This window comes from Doryrhamphus excisus, linkage group LG11, assembly GCF_037039965.1.
Source record: "Doryrhamphus excisus strain RoL-2023G ecotype Guam linkage group LG11, RoL_Dexc_Guam_v1.1, whole genome shotgun sequence".
Classification (NCBI taxonomy): domain Eukaryota; kingdom Metazoa; phylum Chordata; class Actinopteri; order Syngnathiformes; family Syngnathidae; genus Doryrhamphus; species Doryrhamphus excisus.
The window spans coordinates 12281565-12301976 of record NC_136367.1 but is presented as its reverse complement, the minus strand read 5'-3'; the positions used below and the strand labels follow the sequence as shown (position 1 = coordinate 12301976).

The 20412-nt window shown below is 41.1% G+C and overlaps 1 protein-coding gene and 1 long non-coding RNA gene across 6 annotated transcripts in view; both read right to left on the bottom strand.

Annotated features, from left to right (window-relative positions):
• Nucleotides 1–20412, bottom strand: part of LOC144901290 (uncharacterized) — a 59615-nt gene that overhangs the window by 34510 nt on the left and 4693 nt on the right. The window lies entirely within an intron of this gene.
• Nucleotides 230–11219, bottom strand: LOC131132764 (heterogeneous nuclear ribonucleoprotein C-like). Of its 5 annotated transcripts, none has more exons than XM_058078687.2 (9): nucleotides 11057–11219; nucleotides 7155–7257; nucleotides 4997–5265; nucleotides 4800–4872; nucleotides 4672–4722; nucleotides 4372–4580; nucleotides 4173–4286; nucleotides 846–1021; nucleotides 230–764 (listed from the first exon to the last, which is right to left on the bottom strand). In XM_058078687.2, the coding sequence occupies exons 2-9, from the start codon at nucleotides 7157–7159 to the stop codon at nucleotides 660–662; spliced, it is 1002 nt and encodes a 333-aa protein (XP_057934670.1). In that variant the 5' UTR covers nucleotides 7160–7257; nucleotides 11057–11219; the 3' UTR covers nucleotides 230–659. The 5 variants fall into 5 exon arrangements, with proteins under 5 accessions (XP_057934670.1, XP_057934694.1, XP_057934677.1 ...); XM_058078711.2 differs by having other exon boundaries at nucleotides 4408–4580; XM_058078694.2 differs by having other exon boundaries at nucleotides 4672–4719.

Genomic DNA, 20412 nt, shown 5'->3' with positions numbered 1-20412 from the left:
GCATCATAGGAATAAAAACTACATTTATGGAGGACCTCCTGTATTTGCAGAGTTAAATCTGTTTCTAATACTCTGCCCCTCGTGTGGCTTTCTAACAAGGCAAACATTGACATGATGCAGCGATAGCCGAGTACTTCACAATGCTACTTATGTGTAACCAACAGTAAAGATCTGTATCATTAGGTTGTGTGGGGCATATTTTGAAGCTCAAAACCTGAAAGCAACAAACTTAATTTTTAACATTTTATTGCAATTTATTCCTTTACAGTAAAACAGAAAGTGAATAGTATAAAAAAAACGGACCTACACAAGTTGAAAGCAACTGATATATAACGAAGTGGGTGGGGGAGGGCACAGGAGTAGCTATGGGGGTGGGCGCGTCTACTAGCTAAAAAAGAAAAGAATCAAACCGCACACGGAGTCTGTTCAGCTGTCATTCGAGACATGCTAAAAGAGCCTATAGCAAGTTATTCCTGTCTCGGCGGTGCAGCCAGTCACAAATAAACAACACCTTGATAACGCTATGTGTGGGTACGTGCCATGTACGTTGCTGTGCATGTCGGCAATGTTTTTTTTTTTTTTTTTCTCTCTTTGTATCTACACTATGAGGGTTAAAACTGAAGTTTGAGTTCCTACTACAAGCGGCGATGGGGAGGGGTCTACGAGTCGTCTTCACCATTGATGCTGTCTGCATCATCGTCTCCGTCCACATGCTCGCCTTCTTCCTCTTCTTCCTCCTCCTCCTCCCTGCCTTGGCTCTTCACCTTCATTAAAAAAAAACACCAAAAAAGAACATTTGGATACTATTCAACTGTGAGTCGGCGGTAATACTGGTCCATCAGTACCTCTTCTTCATCCTCTTCCAGCAGGTCTCCCTCCTCTTCATCGTCATCCTCATCGTCCTCCTCAGAGTCGTTGAGGTCTGGGGTTTCCCTATCCCTCTTTATGCCCTCATCCTTCTTGCTGCTCGGGTGAGGAGGGGAGGTCACCTCTCCGGGCTCTGGCTTCAAAGTCTTGGACTCTGTTGGGCGCAAACAAGTTTGGACCGACGATCATGCCCTGCTTCACAATGTCAGAGTACATGCTGGAATTCACTGGGCTGCAGTTCCTTCCAGTACTGCAAACACATACTAACTCCTTATTTCTAAAATCACAAATACTTCAACTTGCTGATATAGTTCATCTTCAAACAGCTAAAATAATGCATAAGGTTAAAAATGTCATCCAATACTTCTCTACAAGAGAGGAGAAATATGATCTCAGGGAAGAAGTACATTTGAAACACTTCTATGCTAGGACTACGTTATGCTAGCCATAGCATTTCAGTATGTGGAATCAAACTATGGAATGGATTGAGTAAGGACCTCAAACAATGCACAACGATGAGCCAATTCAAGAAACAATACAAGCAGTTGATGTTTGCTAAATACAAGGATGAAGAGTCTTGAACCAGCCATGATGTGCTATATATATCACTATATTGACACTTACTATGGTACCCATTATGGCATTGGATGCTCATATCACCTCGTACATGACAAAAATAAATAAATAAAAATAATACCATACAGAAATACAAAAAAGTATTACGGAAAGCAGGAAGTGAGCAAATGTAACAGTTAGTGATTGTAAAAGTACCAGATGGAGGGGTAGGATTTAATAAGCTTTGCTTCTTCCTACTCCTTTTGGACATGTGGAACTGTGAACTGATTATGGGATGCACTCAATTGTAATCTGATGCATGTTCAAATGAAATAAAACCATTACCATTACCTACACCCACCAAACATGGCTGTTGCTAAGACTATTATCTTGCCAGCTGTTTAGGGCAATAACATCGAGTTGGTGTGGATAGTAAATGTACAGTAGCGTTTGATATTCAACCCCCATTGCAGGAAAGGGTTTTTGGAAATTGAAAAAATAATAAAATCTTACAAGGAGTTCTAAAATAACTAAAATGACAATATTTTTTCTAATACAATAACAAATGCCCTTTTAGTGGTTTGCTCACTGACAAAATTGTTGTGAAAGATGACCACCCATAACAACAGAGGTTTCAGTCAGGTGTTGTAAACCTGTAGATGTGGACAGAACCTTAACAAGCAAAAATCCAGCAGATTTAAAACGACTGTGATGCTCAGCTCCTTCTAGACAGTCAACATGGTGAAGTCCAAGGAATGGTCAAAGAAGTCAAGAGAGGAGGTAATTTCTTTACAGACGCTAGGATATGGATATAAAAACATAGCAAAGGCATTCAATGTTTCAAAAGACACAATCTGAAGCATTATTGGCAAATTTAAAGCTGAAGGAACAGGGGAAACGTGACCTGGGCGCAGCAGAAAGAGGATGCTGTCGGTGACTGCTGTCCGGTACCTAAAGCGAAAGGTGGAGAAAAATCCTCCTTGACAGCTGAGGAACTAGGACAGGACTCATCAGAGGGAGGTACCTAGGTTTCGGCCCAGACCATAAGGCGCACACTGTGAGATGATTCTAGAACTCAGCAACCCCCTGCTGACTCCAAATGACAAAAAGTGTTGACTCCAGTATGCCAAACAACACGTAGACAAACCACAAGGGTTTTGGGATTCTGTCCAATGGAGTGACAAGACAAAATTGGAACTCTTTTTGGCCTATGGCTCAACGACATGTTTGGAGGAAGAACGATGCCTTTTAATGAAGAGAACACCATACCGACTGTGAAGCATGGAGGGGGGTCAATCATGCTGTGGGACTGTTTTGCTTCTTCAGGCACAGGAAATCTTCAGCGTGTGTAAGGTACCATGAATTCAGTTCAGTTGTGTGTAACTGTCATGCAGTCAGGGACAAAACTGAAGCCTGGGAGACGTTGGACCTTCCAAGAGGACAACAATCCCAAGCATACCTCTAAATCTACCAAAGCTTGGTTGCAAACGAAGGGCTGGGAGATTCTGGAGTGGCCACTGCAATCGTCTGACTTAAATTTGATAGAGAATCTGGGGTGGGACTTGGAAGCATGAAAGCCCCAAAATGCCAGTAAAGTGGAGGCCTTTAGCCATGAGGAATGGGCCAAGATTCCTGCAGATCGATGCAAGAAACTTGTGTTAAGCTATGTGTCACGTCTAAAAAAACTTTATTATTGCCAAAGGTGTTTTACTAAGTATTAAGGATTGTCAAAGTGGTAAACACAAAAAGGACATTTGTTGGTAAATTACAAAAAATATTGTTGATATAAGTTGCATTTGTCTACTTTACAAGTCCTGCTTTGATCTTATTATAAACAAGATTAAAAAAGAAAAGGCAAACTTGCTAAAACGCATTATTGCAGTGGGGGTGGAATACAATACAATACGGCGCATGTCTTACTGTGTTATTAATACACTATACGAGTCCAACTGTGTTCTTAATGTATTTTTATCCCAACAACCTTGTTGGCATCCATAGCTTGCTAACAAAATGGCAAACAAGACAGCTACGTCAAAAAAAGCCAATATCCACAAATGGCAAAAACATGGAACAGTGGTGAACATTCCCAGGAGTGTTCGGTCAACCAAAACCCCCAAAGAGCACAGCAGAAACTCATCCAAGAGGTCACAAAAGACCCTACAACAACATCTGAAGAACTGCAGGCATCACCATCGCAAAGGCACTGAGCAAAAATAGCCTACATGGAAGAGTCCCCAGACGAAATGGGACCTTTTATGCTCACTTTTCAGCCCTTTGTACTGAATGGTGGACTCCTACAGAGCAGCTACACACAATAACCAGCACACAAAGCTTTACAGTTCTTCTCTCCTTCTTATTCTCTAACAGACTCCTGCAGCTCCGTTCACACAGTAAACAACTTCAGTCCACGTTTCAACCAGCTCTACAATACCTCACCTGTTTGTAAATGATAATCCACCACATTATTGCGTTGTACTCTCTGCCTTCCCTTGTATAAAGTGTACATTTACTTGGATTTACCATATTTCTATAGACTATCCTACAGATATTTACTACTGTAAATATGCAAATATTGTTTTTATTCCATTTATTTTTCAGTTTTTTCTTCTTCATATTGCATTTTATTTAAGACTGTCTTTTTATCTTCTGTATTTGAGCTACTGTAACCAAGCAAATTCCCTTGCGGATCAATAAAGTCTAAGTCTAAGTGTAAACAGGAAGTGAATGTCCCTCATTATTTACACTCGTACCAGACTTCTTGCTATGGTCCTTCTCCATGCGCTCCAGGCTCTCCAAGAGGTCGTCCACTTTGCTTTTAATTTGAGTCAACTCGCGCTTGATGGTCTGCAGCTCGTCCACCTTGACTGCAGGAAAAGAGGCAAATGGCTGGGTTGAGCATCTCTCCACAAGCAAGCGGCATGACAGTCCATCAACAGCGTGATAATCTACCACATTGAAGACCAGGCTGGCAGGCAGACGACTCACTACTTCTGGACGAGTAGGCCCTCTGGCTGCTCTTGGAGGACGAGGAGAAGCTGCTCTTGGTGCGGCGGCTGCTCCCACCGCCACTGAGGCTGACCCGGGGGCGTTTGGACGGGATGACGGCCCGGGACAGGGGCGGAGGTGGGGCGGGGACACGGGACGGGTACGAGTACATTCTGCAGTGGACCCCATCACAAGAGCGCATGCCATCTCCAGTGAGAGCTGTTCGTTGCCACAACAAAGGCTGTGTCTCACTGGGCTACTCACCTGTCATAGTAATCTCTCTGAAAGTCATAGTCCAGGTCAAAGGAGGAACTGCTGTGAGAGAAGAAAAATGACATGTCTCAAAAGTTCAAAGTAAAACAACAATGTCTAATGGGAGCATGTTGACCAACCTGTACATGTCTCCAGCTGAACGCTTGGTGGTTTTGGACCGATGCGGTTTGGGTTCGCCGGCAAGGTTGATGTCTGAGGCAAAAACATATCATGAGCTTCCTTCACAACTTAAATAAATCCAAAATCCCACATTTGACCAACTGGATGACAAACTGAACATTTGAACCATGTGACACGCATGATGACAATGTCTTACCAAGCACTTGACCCACAATCATCCGTCCATCCTCCCCACCAACAGCGGCACGGGCATTCCTCTCGTTGGCGTACTGCACAAAGGCGTAGCCCTTGTGGACGGAGCAGCCAACGATTTTGCCGTACTTAGAGAAGATGGCCTCCACGTCGGCTTTGGTGACCAGCAAGGTGTTGAGGTTGCCAATGAAGACCCGCGAGTTGAGTGAACGCGGGTCCGTCTTGTTGGTGACGTTGCTGCTGGCCATGAGGCTGGAGGAGCTGGGCGAACGACTAGCGGGACGAGAGAAACAACACAACAGACACACATTTAGCCACGGAGAAACACGGCGCACTGCCCCTCCCACCGCCTTGGCGCCTCTTCCTGTCCACTCCTGAGGACATCAGCGGGGACGTCAGCGAAGATCTGGAAAAAAAAGACGGCGACTCGGGGGGGGCATTTAGCCTTTCTTCTAACCTCCACCTACGAAGGTGTGTTGGCACTACAATGAAACCCACTCAGCCTCACTGAATCATGTCGACGTAAACCAAACTATCAATCGCTTGTTTTTATATCAATCTCACATATATATATCTATCATGTCTCCATATATTTTATACGCTCATCTAACGGAGGTGCTGCAATAAATTGATAATTCGCTTGCATGTCTTGACTACAGTGGCTTTCAAGCTTTCATAGATGCACAAGTCTTTCTTCTGGCGTCTTTTACTTTGAAGGTTCATTTGCACCGAACAGGGAGTTTAATGCTGTGTAACTAGACAGTAGTTATGCTGCCTTTATCATTTCATGCTGCTTAGCGATAATGAGGAAGTTAATAAAAGACATAGCCCTATGGGCGGTTTGGGTGGTCTCATTTCCGTAATTTGGCAATGAAATTTGCAAAAAAAGGGAGTGAAAAAAACATGAAAACCAAAACTTGCTGTTTGTCAAAAGTTGATTTCATGTCCGATCCCAAAAGTGTCTTCACTAGATGAGCTGCTTTTTTTTTTTAATCTAGCAGGGTCTGACATAAATAAATAATAAAAATAAATAAATATAGCGGTACAATCGTTAAGGTTGCTACCACTTATTCTCAGACAGACTAGGTGTGTTTTATTGTGTTTATGAGCCAGATCAAATCGATAACGCCAAATCTATTTGTGGCTGTCACGTAAGTGGGTTCCACTGTAACTGGTTTGCTGCAGGAAAGGCTACCAAAGTAGTATTTAAAACCAAAACAATTCAGATTAGGAAATGACTAGCAGGCTCCCCTCGAGTCATCGCTTCTAAAACAGACATGTCTTGCGATTCAAAAGAATGAATCACAGTTAGAAGACCCTGCTCATTGCTCCACAGAATCACATTTTAGCACCTGCAAGAAGAGAGATTCAGGTAACAGGTAACTATGGCATCATAACGATGGACACAAGAAAACCCAAAACAAAATGCAAATATTCTCAAACAATTATAACGTGACAAGTATACAGACCGTTCTTTGGTTAAAGGGATTTAAAGAACCTTAACATACTGTGAGGTCATGTGATATTGCACATTCAGGCTACTGCCAAACAAAATAAACATTTTGCACGTAGGCTAATGAAGAAAACCACCACCTGTGCTTTGGGGAAACACCACCACACCTCAAATAATAACACTGTGTGTCACGGGTAATATTTATGCAGTATCGGTAAGTAAAGCCTCATCTCCAATAAACACAGTAACACTTTTAGATGCCTGTTAGTCTCTGCAGATGTGTTAACACCCTCCAGCCACTATATGTGAAAATATTTTAATCAGGAGATAAGTAGAATTTGAAGAAATTGTTAGGGGAGGGACGCTCATCCCATTTTAAAAAATGTGATGAGATAGCGAGATGATATCGCATTGCTGATATATAATCTAATAAAGGTGATTAATCGATTCTAATCAAGGACACACCTATGCTCGGCATCCTAACCCGAGATTAAAACAAGACGGACGAGTACAATTACTCAGTTATGTATTGGTGTTGTCCCGCCCTGTCGCCACACAAGAAAAAGGTGAGGCCTTTGTTGGCTTCCCAGATTTTGAGGCCCCACATAGCATACATCAACAGTGAGTGGACCCCCCCCCACCGCCCCCTCTCGGAGTGGAAAGGAGGAGGAGGAGAAAAAAAGGGTCGTTTGGAACAGTCATGACTCACTCCATAGCGTCTGTGTGCTGGGCAGTCGTCTGTCTGACACTGGGGGGCTGGGCTCAGTTTGGGCTGGTGTCTCGACCTTCACCTTCGCCCCTCGCGATTTTTACTGAGGTGACAGAAAACAACACCTCAGTCAAGCTAAGCAGAGTTACGTCGAAGCAAGTCTTCTTACCTGTATGGAGTATGTACAGGAGGGCAGTGGGAGGAGTGGGGGAGTCAGTGGCTAGTAACATGAAAACACATTGTCCAAGAACCAGCTGTCTTGGTTAAGGGGGAAGGGGGCGGATCGTGGTTCCGAGTAAAACGGCTATACCATCACGTTTTCTAGGTGTCTACATATATACGGTAGCCATCTAGCAGGGGCTAACATTTACTGAACACTGGATACAGAGGCACATTTTAGGGGAAGAAAATCAAGAGTCTGGTGATTGTGGGTCAGTTAAACATGGCTGCACGTCATAACGTTTGTCTTTGGCTACATTCACATGCTTTAAACTGGTGAAACGCCAACGGGAATGCCAGGCCACTAGTTAGCGATGTCTGTGTAAAGAAACGCTACCACCAAATGTTAGTTCCCCATCACTTATCCAAAAACACATTTTGAGTATCCTTTGCCAGCTTAGGTGCGAGTTTAACAGGTGATGAATAGTGGAACCTCAAAAAAAGTGGCATGATTTGAACGTCAAACCATTATCATGTGAGATCAAGAGTTTTTTTTCCCCTCCTTGATTTGAGATAATTTTTTAGAAACACCTGACAAATATCAGAGACTTACGACTGCATGGAAAAGGTTCAGTACAATATTAATAGTACAATTCATTAAGTAGGGTTGAGCGATAATTTGTATGTACGAGTACACTAGTATAGAGTCTTCCTTATACCAGTTTAAATGATAATTCCATGAGTTGATGACTATGCGCCGCAACGGACTTTAATGAGACAAGATGAGATAAGAAATGCCGTCATTGTGAGGAGAAGGAACGTTCCTATGGGGTATTTACTCTGTGCACCGCTCAATTGTGGTATAAAGTACTAAAAAACACTAAACCGCCTCCTCACAAACTATACTGACTGAAATGGCGATAAACACCGCCAAAGGTTGGCGGATGCTTGAAGCATGAATGAAAGCTAGTGGGGTTAGCTTAGATTAGCATGCGTGTAGGGTAGCATGCGCGAATCAGGCTGCATTACTTTAGCTTCACCGCTTTACTGTAAGAAGCGTTTTATAATGTCCGATGACAGCATGCAGGTTCTGAGTGAAAAAAACATGTTTATTCACATGTTTATTCTTGTACTCAAAAGCACTTTTACTGTGTAAACAATAATATCTACATATGCCATTGGAATGACATGGGTGACGGCATCTTCCTTAATAACAAGCTTGGCCTGACATCTCATTACAAGCCTGTTTGTTACCAATAAATAAATGTGCTTCACATTTTGCAAAGTGCATTTCATTATAGGGCTTAAGGTTTGTGGCTTTTTATTCATGACTCCGCTGAATTTAAATTTTATATATCGTCATATCGTGATACATCCCAAACATATGATATATGCTACGGTCTATATCGCCCAACCCAAATTATAAGACTTCCTTTATTTGCGCAATACCTATAAAAACACCAAAAAGGTGACAGTATCGTTCCAGCTCTTTAACGCATCTTCTACATTGGTTTTCCTTGTTTGTTCCAAAATTTTTGACAAAATCCTAAATGTACAAAAACCTAGGCAATTTTTCATTGGAAATCATTCATTAAAAAGTAATGCAATCAATCAGTTCCAATCACACAAAATAATAAGTACATTTGATAGCTAATTATACAGTTTACACAGCAGAAATACAATTATAAATGAGGAACGCATATAACCTAACGTGGACTTCCCATACATCCTGGAGAGTTTGAATTCCACAGTTTTCTTCACCTTCATTATCAAATTTTAAATCGCACTTCGTCCCCATGTTAGGTTATTGACAGTGAGCCAGCACTTTGTTTGGGTACTCGATTTCATGTAATGATACACAACGGCTATTTTTTTTTATACACACAATACTGGTCAAAAACTGTGTGTACAAGAATCTTTTTTAAGAAGCAGCAAACAACAAGAAGCGATGTTATATACTATTAAAAGTATGTATTTACTTGCCCCATATGGTGGTTAAATTATTTGTACAAATTGTAAAATGTGCCGAAAAACCTCCGCCTGTACTGTTAACGGTTTTACAACAAATGACCGTGGAAATGGTTGAGTCCATTTCCATTATTTCCAATGGTAAAATGTATTTTTAAGCCTTGTACATTGAGTTAGACTGTGAAGGTTCCACTGTGTGCAAGTCTTGTGACACTTTTAAAGTTGCAAAGTACTCAAAAGTATTTAACAGCACATACCATTCGGCTTTACTAACAAATGTGTTTAGCATTTGGACAGAATTGTTAGTCATTTTCAAGAGCATTTGTTGTTATTCCTCCAAAAAAGGCGGGTGACTCATAGACAAATTGATAAAGCAACAGCGGCATGATGAGTTAAAAACAGCTTCATGTAAAAGGGCCCTTTGTTGTAGTCATTTGCTGACATAAAACCCCCAAGTTGGAGTTGCAATCCTATTAAATCACATGAGCGTCACAACAAGGAAATGGGCCCATGTGGCTTGACTAGTATTTCAAGAATATAGGCTCTGTCAATTAACTGTCTTCATGTGCGTCACTGGCTTTTAGAAAAAGTACACGGAATGAAAACAGACATGTATTAATTAGTGTGCCATTACCAAATGACAAAGGGGAAGCCATAAGTTAGGCAACAATGAGTTGCTTATGTCAAAGTTGATTAATTGATTAATCCATCTTTAAACAATATAATGTATTAGAGTGGATGACCCTTACTGCATGAAAGGACCTATGCAAGACATGTTTGATAGGGTATGTATGTGAAGAGCCTCTAAATTAAAGCACTACATTTAGTACACAAATAGGTTTGCATTCAGGATTTCACACTGAAGTTGGTCACTAAAAGCTGATGTGGTGTTTATTTGGCCAGTGAAAGTAAAGGAGGGGGTGACTTATGTATTTTCAATATAAACCACCATAATACTCTTTCAGTTTAACAGACTTTTAATCATTAAATGTGTAAAGTGTTCTGCAACAAAACTGAAGCCACTTGCAGGCAGTCCATACAAAATCTGAAAAAAAATCCCTCGTCATCATCATGGCAGGAAAAACACTGCAAGGAAACTCCCCAAAAATAACCGACTGTTCAGTCTGAGCCAGAAAAGCAAAACCTGGTAAGAAAAAGGACCGAAACCACTCACAACACGCCCGACTGGACAGGCACAGCGCCACCACCAGGCATCAGAGTGAATCAAAGGCCCTACTAGCCTAGGCTCGGCTAGTAGGCTAACAGGCGGCTAGCGTGGCTAATGTTAGCCGGAGCTAAAAATGCAAAGCAAACAAATCAGCTTCCCGTATCCTCCAAAAATAGCAAAACCAGCAAAAGTCTGCATTGTGTAGTCGGTAATCTGTGATGTTAAGTGGGTCAGGACGAAGCTCAAACTATTACAGCAGGCGAGCTAATGGCTAACTAACTTAGCGGTTGGGTCGTCTGAAAAGCGTGCCAAAAACACATCAGTCCAGTCAAAGGTAGGTCTTCTGAACAATCGCCTCAAAAATCAACCTATGCAAACTTGCAAAACTGGAAGAAACTGCGGCTAGGGTGCATCCAAAGTGTCGTGTTTTTGTTAAAACCACAAACAGCCTTTTTTCAGGGGGTGGGGGCGAGCGTCTAGCTAGCCAGCTAGCTTGCCGCTCGCATTCAGCCCACTCGCAAAATAGAAAAAGCATCGCTGAAAAAAAATCCAAAAAGAAAGGAAAAAGGAAGGAAAAATGAAAAATATCTGGGAACAAAATACTCACCACGACCGTTACGAGCAAAATGCCTTGCTTTCGGTAAAATCTGTCAAATTGTTACTTAGGTCGTCCTTTGCGAGCACAGGCGTTCGCCCCGTGAGCAGAGAGGTAGCTTTCTTCTAGCCGACAAGCTAACGGAGAGGCTATGGCGCATTATGGGGTGGGTGCGCTGGTTTTGTACGATGACGCCGGTGCGGGCGAGCGGGACCTCACGGTGCGATATCACTTGATGGACAACAGTGGTCGCCGGTGTGTGTTACAACTACAACCATACTCACTTGTGGTCGGATAATCGGATGTTTTTTTATTGAAACGTCTCCACTAGCTACATCATCCCTAAATCACACCATCCATTTTATTTATGTCACATTTTGGTAGACTTATGTGAGACATAGGTTACAGAAAATAATCCCTCCCATTTAACTCCAACACTCGAGACACACACAATAATAAAGTTTATACGTTTGACCAATTTAGTTCCAAATACAGCAGTTTGTTGCCATTGTGACTAATCGATATTGAAATGAATACCTCGAAATGAGACATTGCAGCAGTCCACCAAGAGAGGGCAGTGTTGTTCAATATCTCAGTCTATTGTTGCGTAGTTAGATTAGATTAGATAAAATAAGATAAAATAAGATAAGATAAGCCTTTATTCGTCCCTCAGTGGGGAAATTTGAAATTAAAATGAATTAAAATTTCAATTTAAAATGTATTCAAACACATGAATGAGAGTCAATATGATGTTTGAATGGGGTGTAATGGAGCCCATGGTGTCTGATGAGTGAAAAATATAATAAAAAAAATATATGAATTTGATTCATGAATTATGGTGGCAGACAGGGGCCAACATGCCCCTGCAAGATCAAATGAATTAATACAATATATACACACCAGGAAAATAAGTGTGGTTACACTTGTTGCACAGGCAATACTGAGAGATACTCACTATGACCTAAAGCAAGGAATAAACGGATCTTTGTTCATCATAAATGAGTGAGATCACACGGATTGCATTAACCTGAGGCAAAGAGAGTGATTTTTTTTTTTTGTCCATCTGGTTCAGTTTGAGTTCTGCAGCATTTGTTTACGACGTGTGTGCATCATCCCAGGGATTCTGCAACACTTTTGCACTTCCAGCAGTGTAACAAGATATGTATGTACTGTATGTACGCCCTTCTCTTGTGTATTTCTGTCAAGTCTTATGTTGGGAGCAGATGTTTGAAAGCCTTTCAACTCCAGCTCCAAGTTTGGATATGATGACATGCGCACATGTGGGGGGCAAAGCTCGGTGGTGATGCAGTCAGTGATGTGAAGAACATACATTTTATCCTTTCTATTTGTTCACTAACATACTGCAAATACAAAAAATGACACATTTCACAGCCAGCCTTATCTACAAACAAGAAAATGTGTTAATAAATGTGCATGGCTGGCTGTTTTGTGGCCATTCCCACAACACTAATGGGAGAAAACACTCAACTGTGTAGTTAAAATGCACACTTGAGAAAAACATAATTTCCACTAAAAGGCAAGAAATTAATCAGCATTAATTCAGCATGTCCTCCAGGGTCATGTCTCTGGGAATGGATGGATAAAACCTTCATTGTAGGACTTCTGTTTGATCAATGACGGGCATTAATAAGCAAACTGTGTGGTCATAGCTAACTTGGCAATGTGTTTAGCTTGGAAATCATTTTTCCATCCTACAAACGTCTTTAGTTTACATTACACATCTTTTAGACCAGGGTTGGCCACACTTTTTCCAGTGAGGGCTGAGTACATCACAATGTACATACATTTGCTACATTAAAAATGCTAACACCAAGCCAGTTAGTCCAATCCATTGCACTCCCGATGCAAATATTAAGACCGGTTGAAAAATAGCAAGAATTTACATTTTGCACTGTTGGATCTCAAAGGTTTTATGATGCCAAAAAAAAGTTAAACTGAATGAAAATACTTACTTCATAAAACATTTTACAGGGGTACACCCTGGACTGGTGGCCAGCCAATCACAGGGCACATATAGACAAACAACCATTCACACTCACATTCATACCTATGGACAATTTGGAGTCACCAAACCTAACCTAAGCATGTTTTTGGAATGTGGGAGGAAACCGGAGTACCCGGAGAAAACCCACGCATGCACGGGGAGAACATGCAAACTCCACACAGAGATGACAGATAGTGGAATCGAACTCGGGTCTCCTAGCTGTGAGGTCTGCTCGCTAACCACTATTTTAATCAGTCATTCATTCATTTTCTACTGCTTGTCCTCACAAGGGTCGTGGAGGTTGCTGGAGTCTATCCCAGCTGTCTTCAGGCGAGAGGCGGGGTACACCCTGGACTGGTGGCCAACCAATCACAGGGCACATATAGACAAACAACCATTCACACTCACATTCATACCTACGTATGGACAATTTGGAGTGGCCAATTAACCTAGCATGTTTTTGGAATGTGGGAGGAAACCGGAGTACCTGGAGAAAACCCACGCATGCACTGGGAGAACATGCAAACTCCACACAGAGATGGCTGAGTGTGGGATTGAACTCGGGTCTCCACACTGTGAGGTCTGCTAGACCACTAGACCGCCGTGCAGCCCCCATTTAATCATAAGAATAATTAAATATTCCAATTGCTTTCCTTTTTGCAGTTCCTCCAGCCTTCTGAGGTAGAGCTAGTCTTTTCAGCACATCACTCCAAGAGAAAGATCCATCATTCTTTTCCTTAAGTGCCAAGTTGTGTTTCTTACTGCCAGTGGTCCATCAGATTCTTCCGAGAAATCTTGGGCTCAGGTCAATGCCCACAAGCCAATGTAATACTGGCTCCTGCATTTGGATGCAAACGTTGCGATCACAAAGTCGCCAACTACCAGAGTTGAGACATTTAGTTCTCTATTTCATGCTCAGAAGTGTCATCAAACGGGATGGCAATATGCAATCTGTTTTTGGCTTTGTGTGTATTTTCCGTCTCTTCATGGGCACTTTCAATTGATGGCTTTTTCGGTGTATCAGTCGGGATTCTTATCTCCACATGCTTTTTGTTGGTTTGTTTCTTGGGCTGCTGACTTGTTGGTAAGGGTGCATATCAGCAGGAGACATAAAAGATCCAGCATGGTTGGGGTGGAATCCGAGTCACTCCGTGAAGCACATGCAATGTGCATGGCCTGGTAGTAGAAGGTAGCCCAGCAGAAAGGGTGAAACCATCGGGTGCATCAGCTGCAGGCTGCTTCTCCAGCTTGGTGGTAGGCCGGGAAGATTATTGACACAAATTATTCCATATTCTGTTTTACTCAGCAAAGTGAGCAAAACGCTATAGGAATGGTCACCATGGCTAGAAATTCTCACTTGATTCTGAAGTTATTTACATTATTTTAGCACCACTCATGAATATACAGTATTTGCTTAAGAAAAACAAGTCACTGTACCAGATATGCAGAAAATGTACTTTGAAAAGCAAAAATCCAATACAAAAATCACGAGTGAACAAAAAAAGAATTACCTTCCATTTTCTATGAAACCATAATCCCCGGAGAAAACCCACGCATGCACGGGGAGAAAGCGCAAACTCCACACAGAGATGGCCGAGGGTGGGATTGAACTCGGGTCTCCTGGCTGTGAGGTCTGCTCGCTAACCACTAGATCGCTATGCAGCCCCCATTTAATCAGTCATTCATTCATTCGTTTTCTACCGCTTGTCCTCACGAGGGTCGCAGGGGTTGCTGGAGCCTATCCCAGCTGTCTTCTGGGCGAGAGGCAGCATACACCCCGGTCTGGTCGCCAGCCAATCGGAATACCCAGAGTACCCGGAGAAAACCCATGCATGGGGAGAACATGCAAACTCCACACAGAGATGTCCAAGCGGAGAATCGAACACAGGTCTTCCCAATCCCCTGACTTGATGATCCCCAAGACCTTTGAGAAAATAGTATCCCATTACATCTGGCGTAAAAGTAACACCACATTTTAGAAAATGAAAAATCATACCAACAGTAAAATATGGTGGTGGTAGTGTGATGGTCTGGAGATGTTAAGCTGCTTCAAGACTTGGAAGACTTGCTGTGATAAATGGAACCATTAATTTGGTTGTTTATCAAAAAATATCAAAGGAGAAAGTCCCAACCAACTTGGGTTCTGCAGGAGGACAAATCACATCAGCAGGTCCACCTCTGAATGGCTGAAGAAAAAGAAAATGAAGACTTTGGAGTGACCTAGTCAAAGTCCTGACCTGAAGGTTTGGAGTTTCATTTATAAACTGCATTTTGTGTTCAGCTGTGTTGTCTCTGATCATATTTTCTCATTTTTGATGTTTTTTTGTTTTTGTTGTTTTGTTGAATTTTATTTGTATAGTGTGCAGAAGGCCAGATGATACCAGTGGCAGTGATAATGAATGGTTATCAGAAAAAATGGCAGAAGTAGTGACAGTGAAGCTGAGGATGCTGGGAAAGATGGGGATGCTGAAGAAGATGAGGATGCAGAAGAAACTCGGAAGGAGCTGAGGATGTCCCACCTGACAAAGCTCAAGAACACAAAAAAAGCAGACATGTCTGGAAAAGCAAGACAAAGAGTTTGATCTGGACCTGGCTCCTTTTTTTTTAGGAGAGTGGAAAGTGAATCTTGAGGGAACAGACCCAATAGATTTCTTCCTGCGTATACTTCCAGAAGATCTGATGGATTAAGTAGTGCTCAAATCAAATCTATATTCACTGCAAATTGTGTATTGATTACAAATTGGCCACATTGTTGTGGTTGGAGTTAATTAGCTCATTCATTTTTCTTTGGTTAAATATTTTTTGCAATACAATTAGCAGTTTTAGAACGTTAAAAATGTGAACACAATGTTAAAGATCAAACAAAAACATTTATATATATATTTTATATATAAATATGTCATTAATTATATTCATTCATTCATTCATTTTCTACCGCTTTTCCTCACGGGGGTCGCGGGGGCTGCTGGAGCCTATCCCAGCTGTCTTTGGGCGAGAGGCGGGGTACACCCTGGACTGGTGGCCAGCCAATCACAGGGCACATATAGACAAACAACCATTCACACTCACATTCATACCTATGGACAATTTGGAGTGGCCAATTAACCTAGCGGGCGGCACGGCGGTTGACTGGTTAGCGCGCAGACCTCACAGCTAGGAGACCAGGGTTCAATTCCACCCTCGGCCATCTCTGTGTGGAGTTTGCATGTTCTCCCTGTGCATGCGTGGGTTTTCTCCGGGTACTCCGGTTTCCTCCCACATTCCAAAAACATGCTAGGTTAATTGGCCACTCCAAATTGTCCATAGGTATGAATGTGAGTGTGAATGGTTGTTTGTCTATATGTACCCTGTGATTGGCTGGCCACCACTCCAGGGTGTACCCCGCCTCACAGAGATGGCCGAGGGTGGAATTAAACCCTAGTTTCCTAGCTGTGAGGTCTGTGCGCTAACCACTCGACCGCCTTGCCGCCTATTACTTATTTATAATATATTTTATTATTTTATATATTACATTTTATACAATATATGTTTTTGGTTTTATTGATTTGATGGTCCACCCTAAAGGACATGTCACTAACTACTTGAAAAATGAATGTTCTATTTTTTTTATGCCCAAAGTGTAATACAAAAGTCCTGAAGTATGTTATCATAATGGGGACATGAAAGGGTTAAGGGTTAAAAAAAAAGAAGACAGAAACGTGTGCACGCGCCACACGGAAATGATGCACTCTGTGTACACGCGCACCGTGACAGCTAGCAAAGAGCAGAAAGCGCAAAGAAGAACCCGAACCGGATTTATGACGCTTTAACAACTCGCTACTACATTCGATTCTGGATTCTGGTTGACTTACTGAAGTGGACTTCCATCCAAAGTAAGTGTTCGTGTTGTACTTCTTTTAAGTGTATCGTGGATGCAAATGAACCCAGCGTGGAGATGATGGGAGAGAACCCAGAGTGAAATCAATGCAGTACTGTAGTACAGCATTGCTGTAGACTACACTACGAGTGCTTTTGATGCAACAAGTTGCACAAAATAAGGCCGGATTTACACTGTCTAGTCCCAGTCCTGATCTAGTTCCATCTAATTTCACTGACCTACGATGTAAGTGTTTATTTTAACAATCAGCCTTCCTATCAGCTTTGTGTTACAGGTGACAAAGCATATTTTTTTTACTATCTACCTGTTCTCCTGATTTTCTTTTCTTCTATTGTTTTCTTTAATGATTATGTTATTTTTCAACTTGTAATTTCTTTATGGTAAAATTATGATTTTATAAATAGTTCATTTATAATTAACTAGTTAATTAATAGTTTCATAATTAAATAACAATTTGCACAAAATAAGGGCGGATTTACACTGTCTAGTCCCAGTCCTGATCTAGCTACATCTAATTTCAGTGATCACCAATCTGATCACCAATCATTATGTTTACATTGATTGAACCCCTGTATTAAGCTGCATACAAAGGCATGGCGGTCTAGTGGTTAGCGCGCAGACCTCACAGCGAGGAGACCAGGGTTCAATTCCACCCTCGGGCGTCTCTGTGTGGGTTAATCGTTAATTGCTGCGTTTTCATGCTACGTAATTGTCCATTGGTATGAATGTGAGTGTGAATGGTTGTTTGTCTATATGTGCCCTGTGATTGGCTGGCGACCAGTCCAGGGTGTACCCCGCCTCTCGCCCGAAGACAGCTGGGACCCTCGCGACCCTTGTGAGGATAAGCGGTAGAAAATGAATGTTCTAGGCCAGGGGTGGGCAAACTTTTTGACTCGCGGGCCGCATTGATATGACAAAATTTACGGGGGGGCAGACTATATATTTTACATGTAACAGTCCACCTGGTATTATTGTATCTGTAAAATTGTCATGCAATCTGCTATTATTATTTATTATTTTATATTTATATTTAAATATTTAAAAAATAATAAAATATTATAATAATTACAATAAAATTAAAATAATTAAAATTATATTATTATTATTATGTAAAATATACAAATATAACAATAATAATATAATTAATATAATAATTAGCATTAATATAATAATTATAATAATCATAATAGTTCTAATAATAATTATAATAATCTAATAATAATAATAATTATTATTATTATTATTATGTGCTTGTGTCCCTTTTTTCAGGAGCACTTTGTAAACAACAGACCATGTCAAAAAACGAAATTGATAAAACCATCAAAAGGTTGGCTCAGGCCATGATGCCAGGTTGTATGTTGAGTTTAAATGAAATACTTTGGAAAGATTGGGCAGGCCGTATTCAAACACTAGCCGGGCCGTAGTTTGCCCACCCCTGTTCTAGGCGATAATAAGATTGCCAACATTCTGAAAGTGAGCAGCAGCATGGTGGCCAAGACCATACATGGCTTTAAAGGGCCAATTATGCTTTGCCCATTTTTCTGACCTATAAATGTAGTTATAATGTTGTATTCTCGTGTTAAACCATGCCAAAGTTTCAGATAATGAGGTTTGCGCACTTGGAAGTGAGCCCTTAAAGAAGTTTGGGATAGGCTCAAAACGTTCTGTGTCAAAGGGTGTGGTGAAACTGTTCCTTTGTGATGTCACAGAGTGGTGGACTTCCTTATATGGTTCATAGTTACGAAGCACTTTGGCCATGTGACCAATCACAGTGTGCATGCCCAGAAGCGGGCCGTGGGTAGAATAAATTAAAACAGACTGTTTTTGGCAGCACAAACCCAGCTGGAATAGGTGCAGATTCTGGAAAATCTAAAAAGTTTTCTGTGTGGGTTATTGTTTGTAGCTACTCTATAGGAGTCCACAACTCAATACAAAGGGTCGATGTAAGTGTTTATTGTAACAATCAGCCTTCATCTCAGCTTTGTGTTACAGGTGACAAAGTATATTTTTTATGTTTTTACTACTTTATTTTTCAACTTGTAATTTCGCTCTGGTTTTATTAATAGTTAATTTATAATTAACTAGTTAATTAATTAACTGTTAGTTAATTAATAGTTTCATAATACTTTATTCTCCAAATAATATAACTTTTCCCAACCTAATTTTCCAAAAATTGCAATTTTTTTCTCAAAATAAAAAATATTTATTCTTTAATATTTCAACATTATGCTTTTTAAAATAACTCCCCTCTTCATATTACAAGTTTTTTCTTTACATTGTAACTTTATTCTTATAATATTTTGACTTTGTTCCCCTGAATTACTCGCCTTTTCTCCATTTCTTATAATAATAACGGATTAAATTTATACAGTGCCTTTCAAGGTAACCAGGGCGCTTCACTGCCAATCCATGATTCTTTGTCACACACTGGTGGTAATGTACATCTGTAAGCACAGCTTCCCTGGGGTAGAGTGAAGGAAATGTGCCTGCCAAACATTCATACATCAGCCCAATCTGCGTGGGATGCTGAAAGACACCAGGCGTTAAGTTCCAAGATGTGCTCTTGATTGCACTGCAGAGAACGTAAAGAGCAAATGTGTTTGTTGACTGTTTGTTCCCTCAACATGAATAGACGCCACTTGTTCGTGGTCACCTACTTGGATTTTTGACCAACCGCTGATCTGATATCACTGCAGAGCTATCATGTTGTGAACCGAAGACAGCTGGGATAGGCTCCAGCACCCCCGCGACCCTCGTGAGGAAAAAGCGGTAGAAAATTAATGAATGAATGAATTAATGAATATTTTTTTAGGAAGATGTGTGGTTAACGCGCAGGCCACACAGCTAGGAGACCCGAGTTCAATTCCACCCTCGGCCATCTCTGTGTGGAGTTTGTATGTTCTCCCCGTGCATGCGTGGGTTTTCTCCGGGTACTCCGGTTTCCTCCCACATTCCAAAAACATGCTAGGTTAATTGGCCACTCCAAATTGTCCATAGGTATGAATGTGAGTGTGAATGGTTGTTTGTCTATATGTGCCCTGTGATTGGCTCGCCACCAGTCCAGGGTGTACCAGGATAAGCGGTATAGAAAATGGATGGATGTATATTGAAGCCAATTGTATGTATTTTTTGCTTAAATGAAGCATTTTCAAGCATAAAAATTGCTAAATGAAGTAAAATAAACATATAATAAACAATAAAGGCATTAAGAAGATGATTCAAACTGTGAATGTAATATTCTACATCGGTCACTTGGTGTCAGTAATTGTTAGGTGAGACAAGCACCAAAGTTTTAATTTTTTGTCTTAAATGCCGTTGTTCCTTTTCTCCCTGATTATGTTTTTTGGGTGTCATGTCTAGACGGCTCTCATAATGTATTTAGAAGATTGTATTGAACAGGTATTCTATGCTATAATATTCCAAAATATTCCATTTAAATGGAATTTGTAAAATTCACTTATCACAGTCGGGTCAATTAATCAACTG

Excerpts from the sequence above, each read along its gene's own strand:
- LOC131132764 (XM_058078687.2), bottom strand. Across the intron at positions 4,723-4,799 it reads TCAGCTGGAGACATGTACAG|CAGTTCCTCCTTTGACCTGG; the intron begins GTTGGTCAACAT and ends CTTCTCTCACAG. Across the intron at positions 4,287-4,371 it reads CCAGCCTGGTCTTCAATGTG|TCAAGGTGGACGAGCTGCAG; the intron begins GTAGATTATCAC and ends CTTTTCCTGCAG.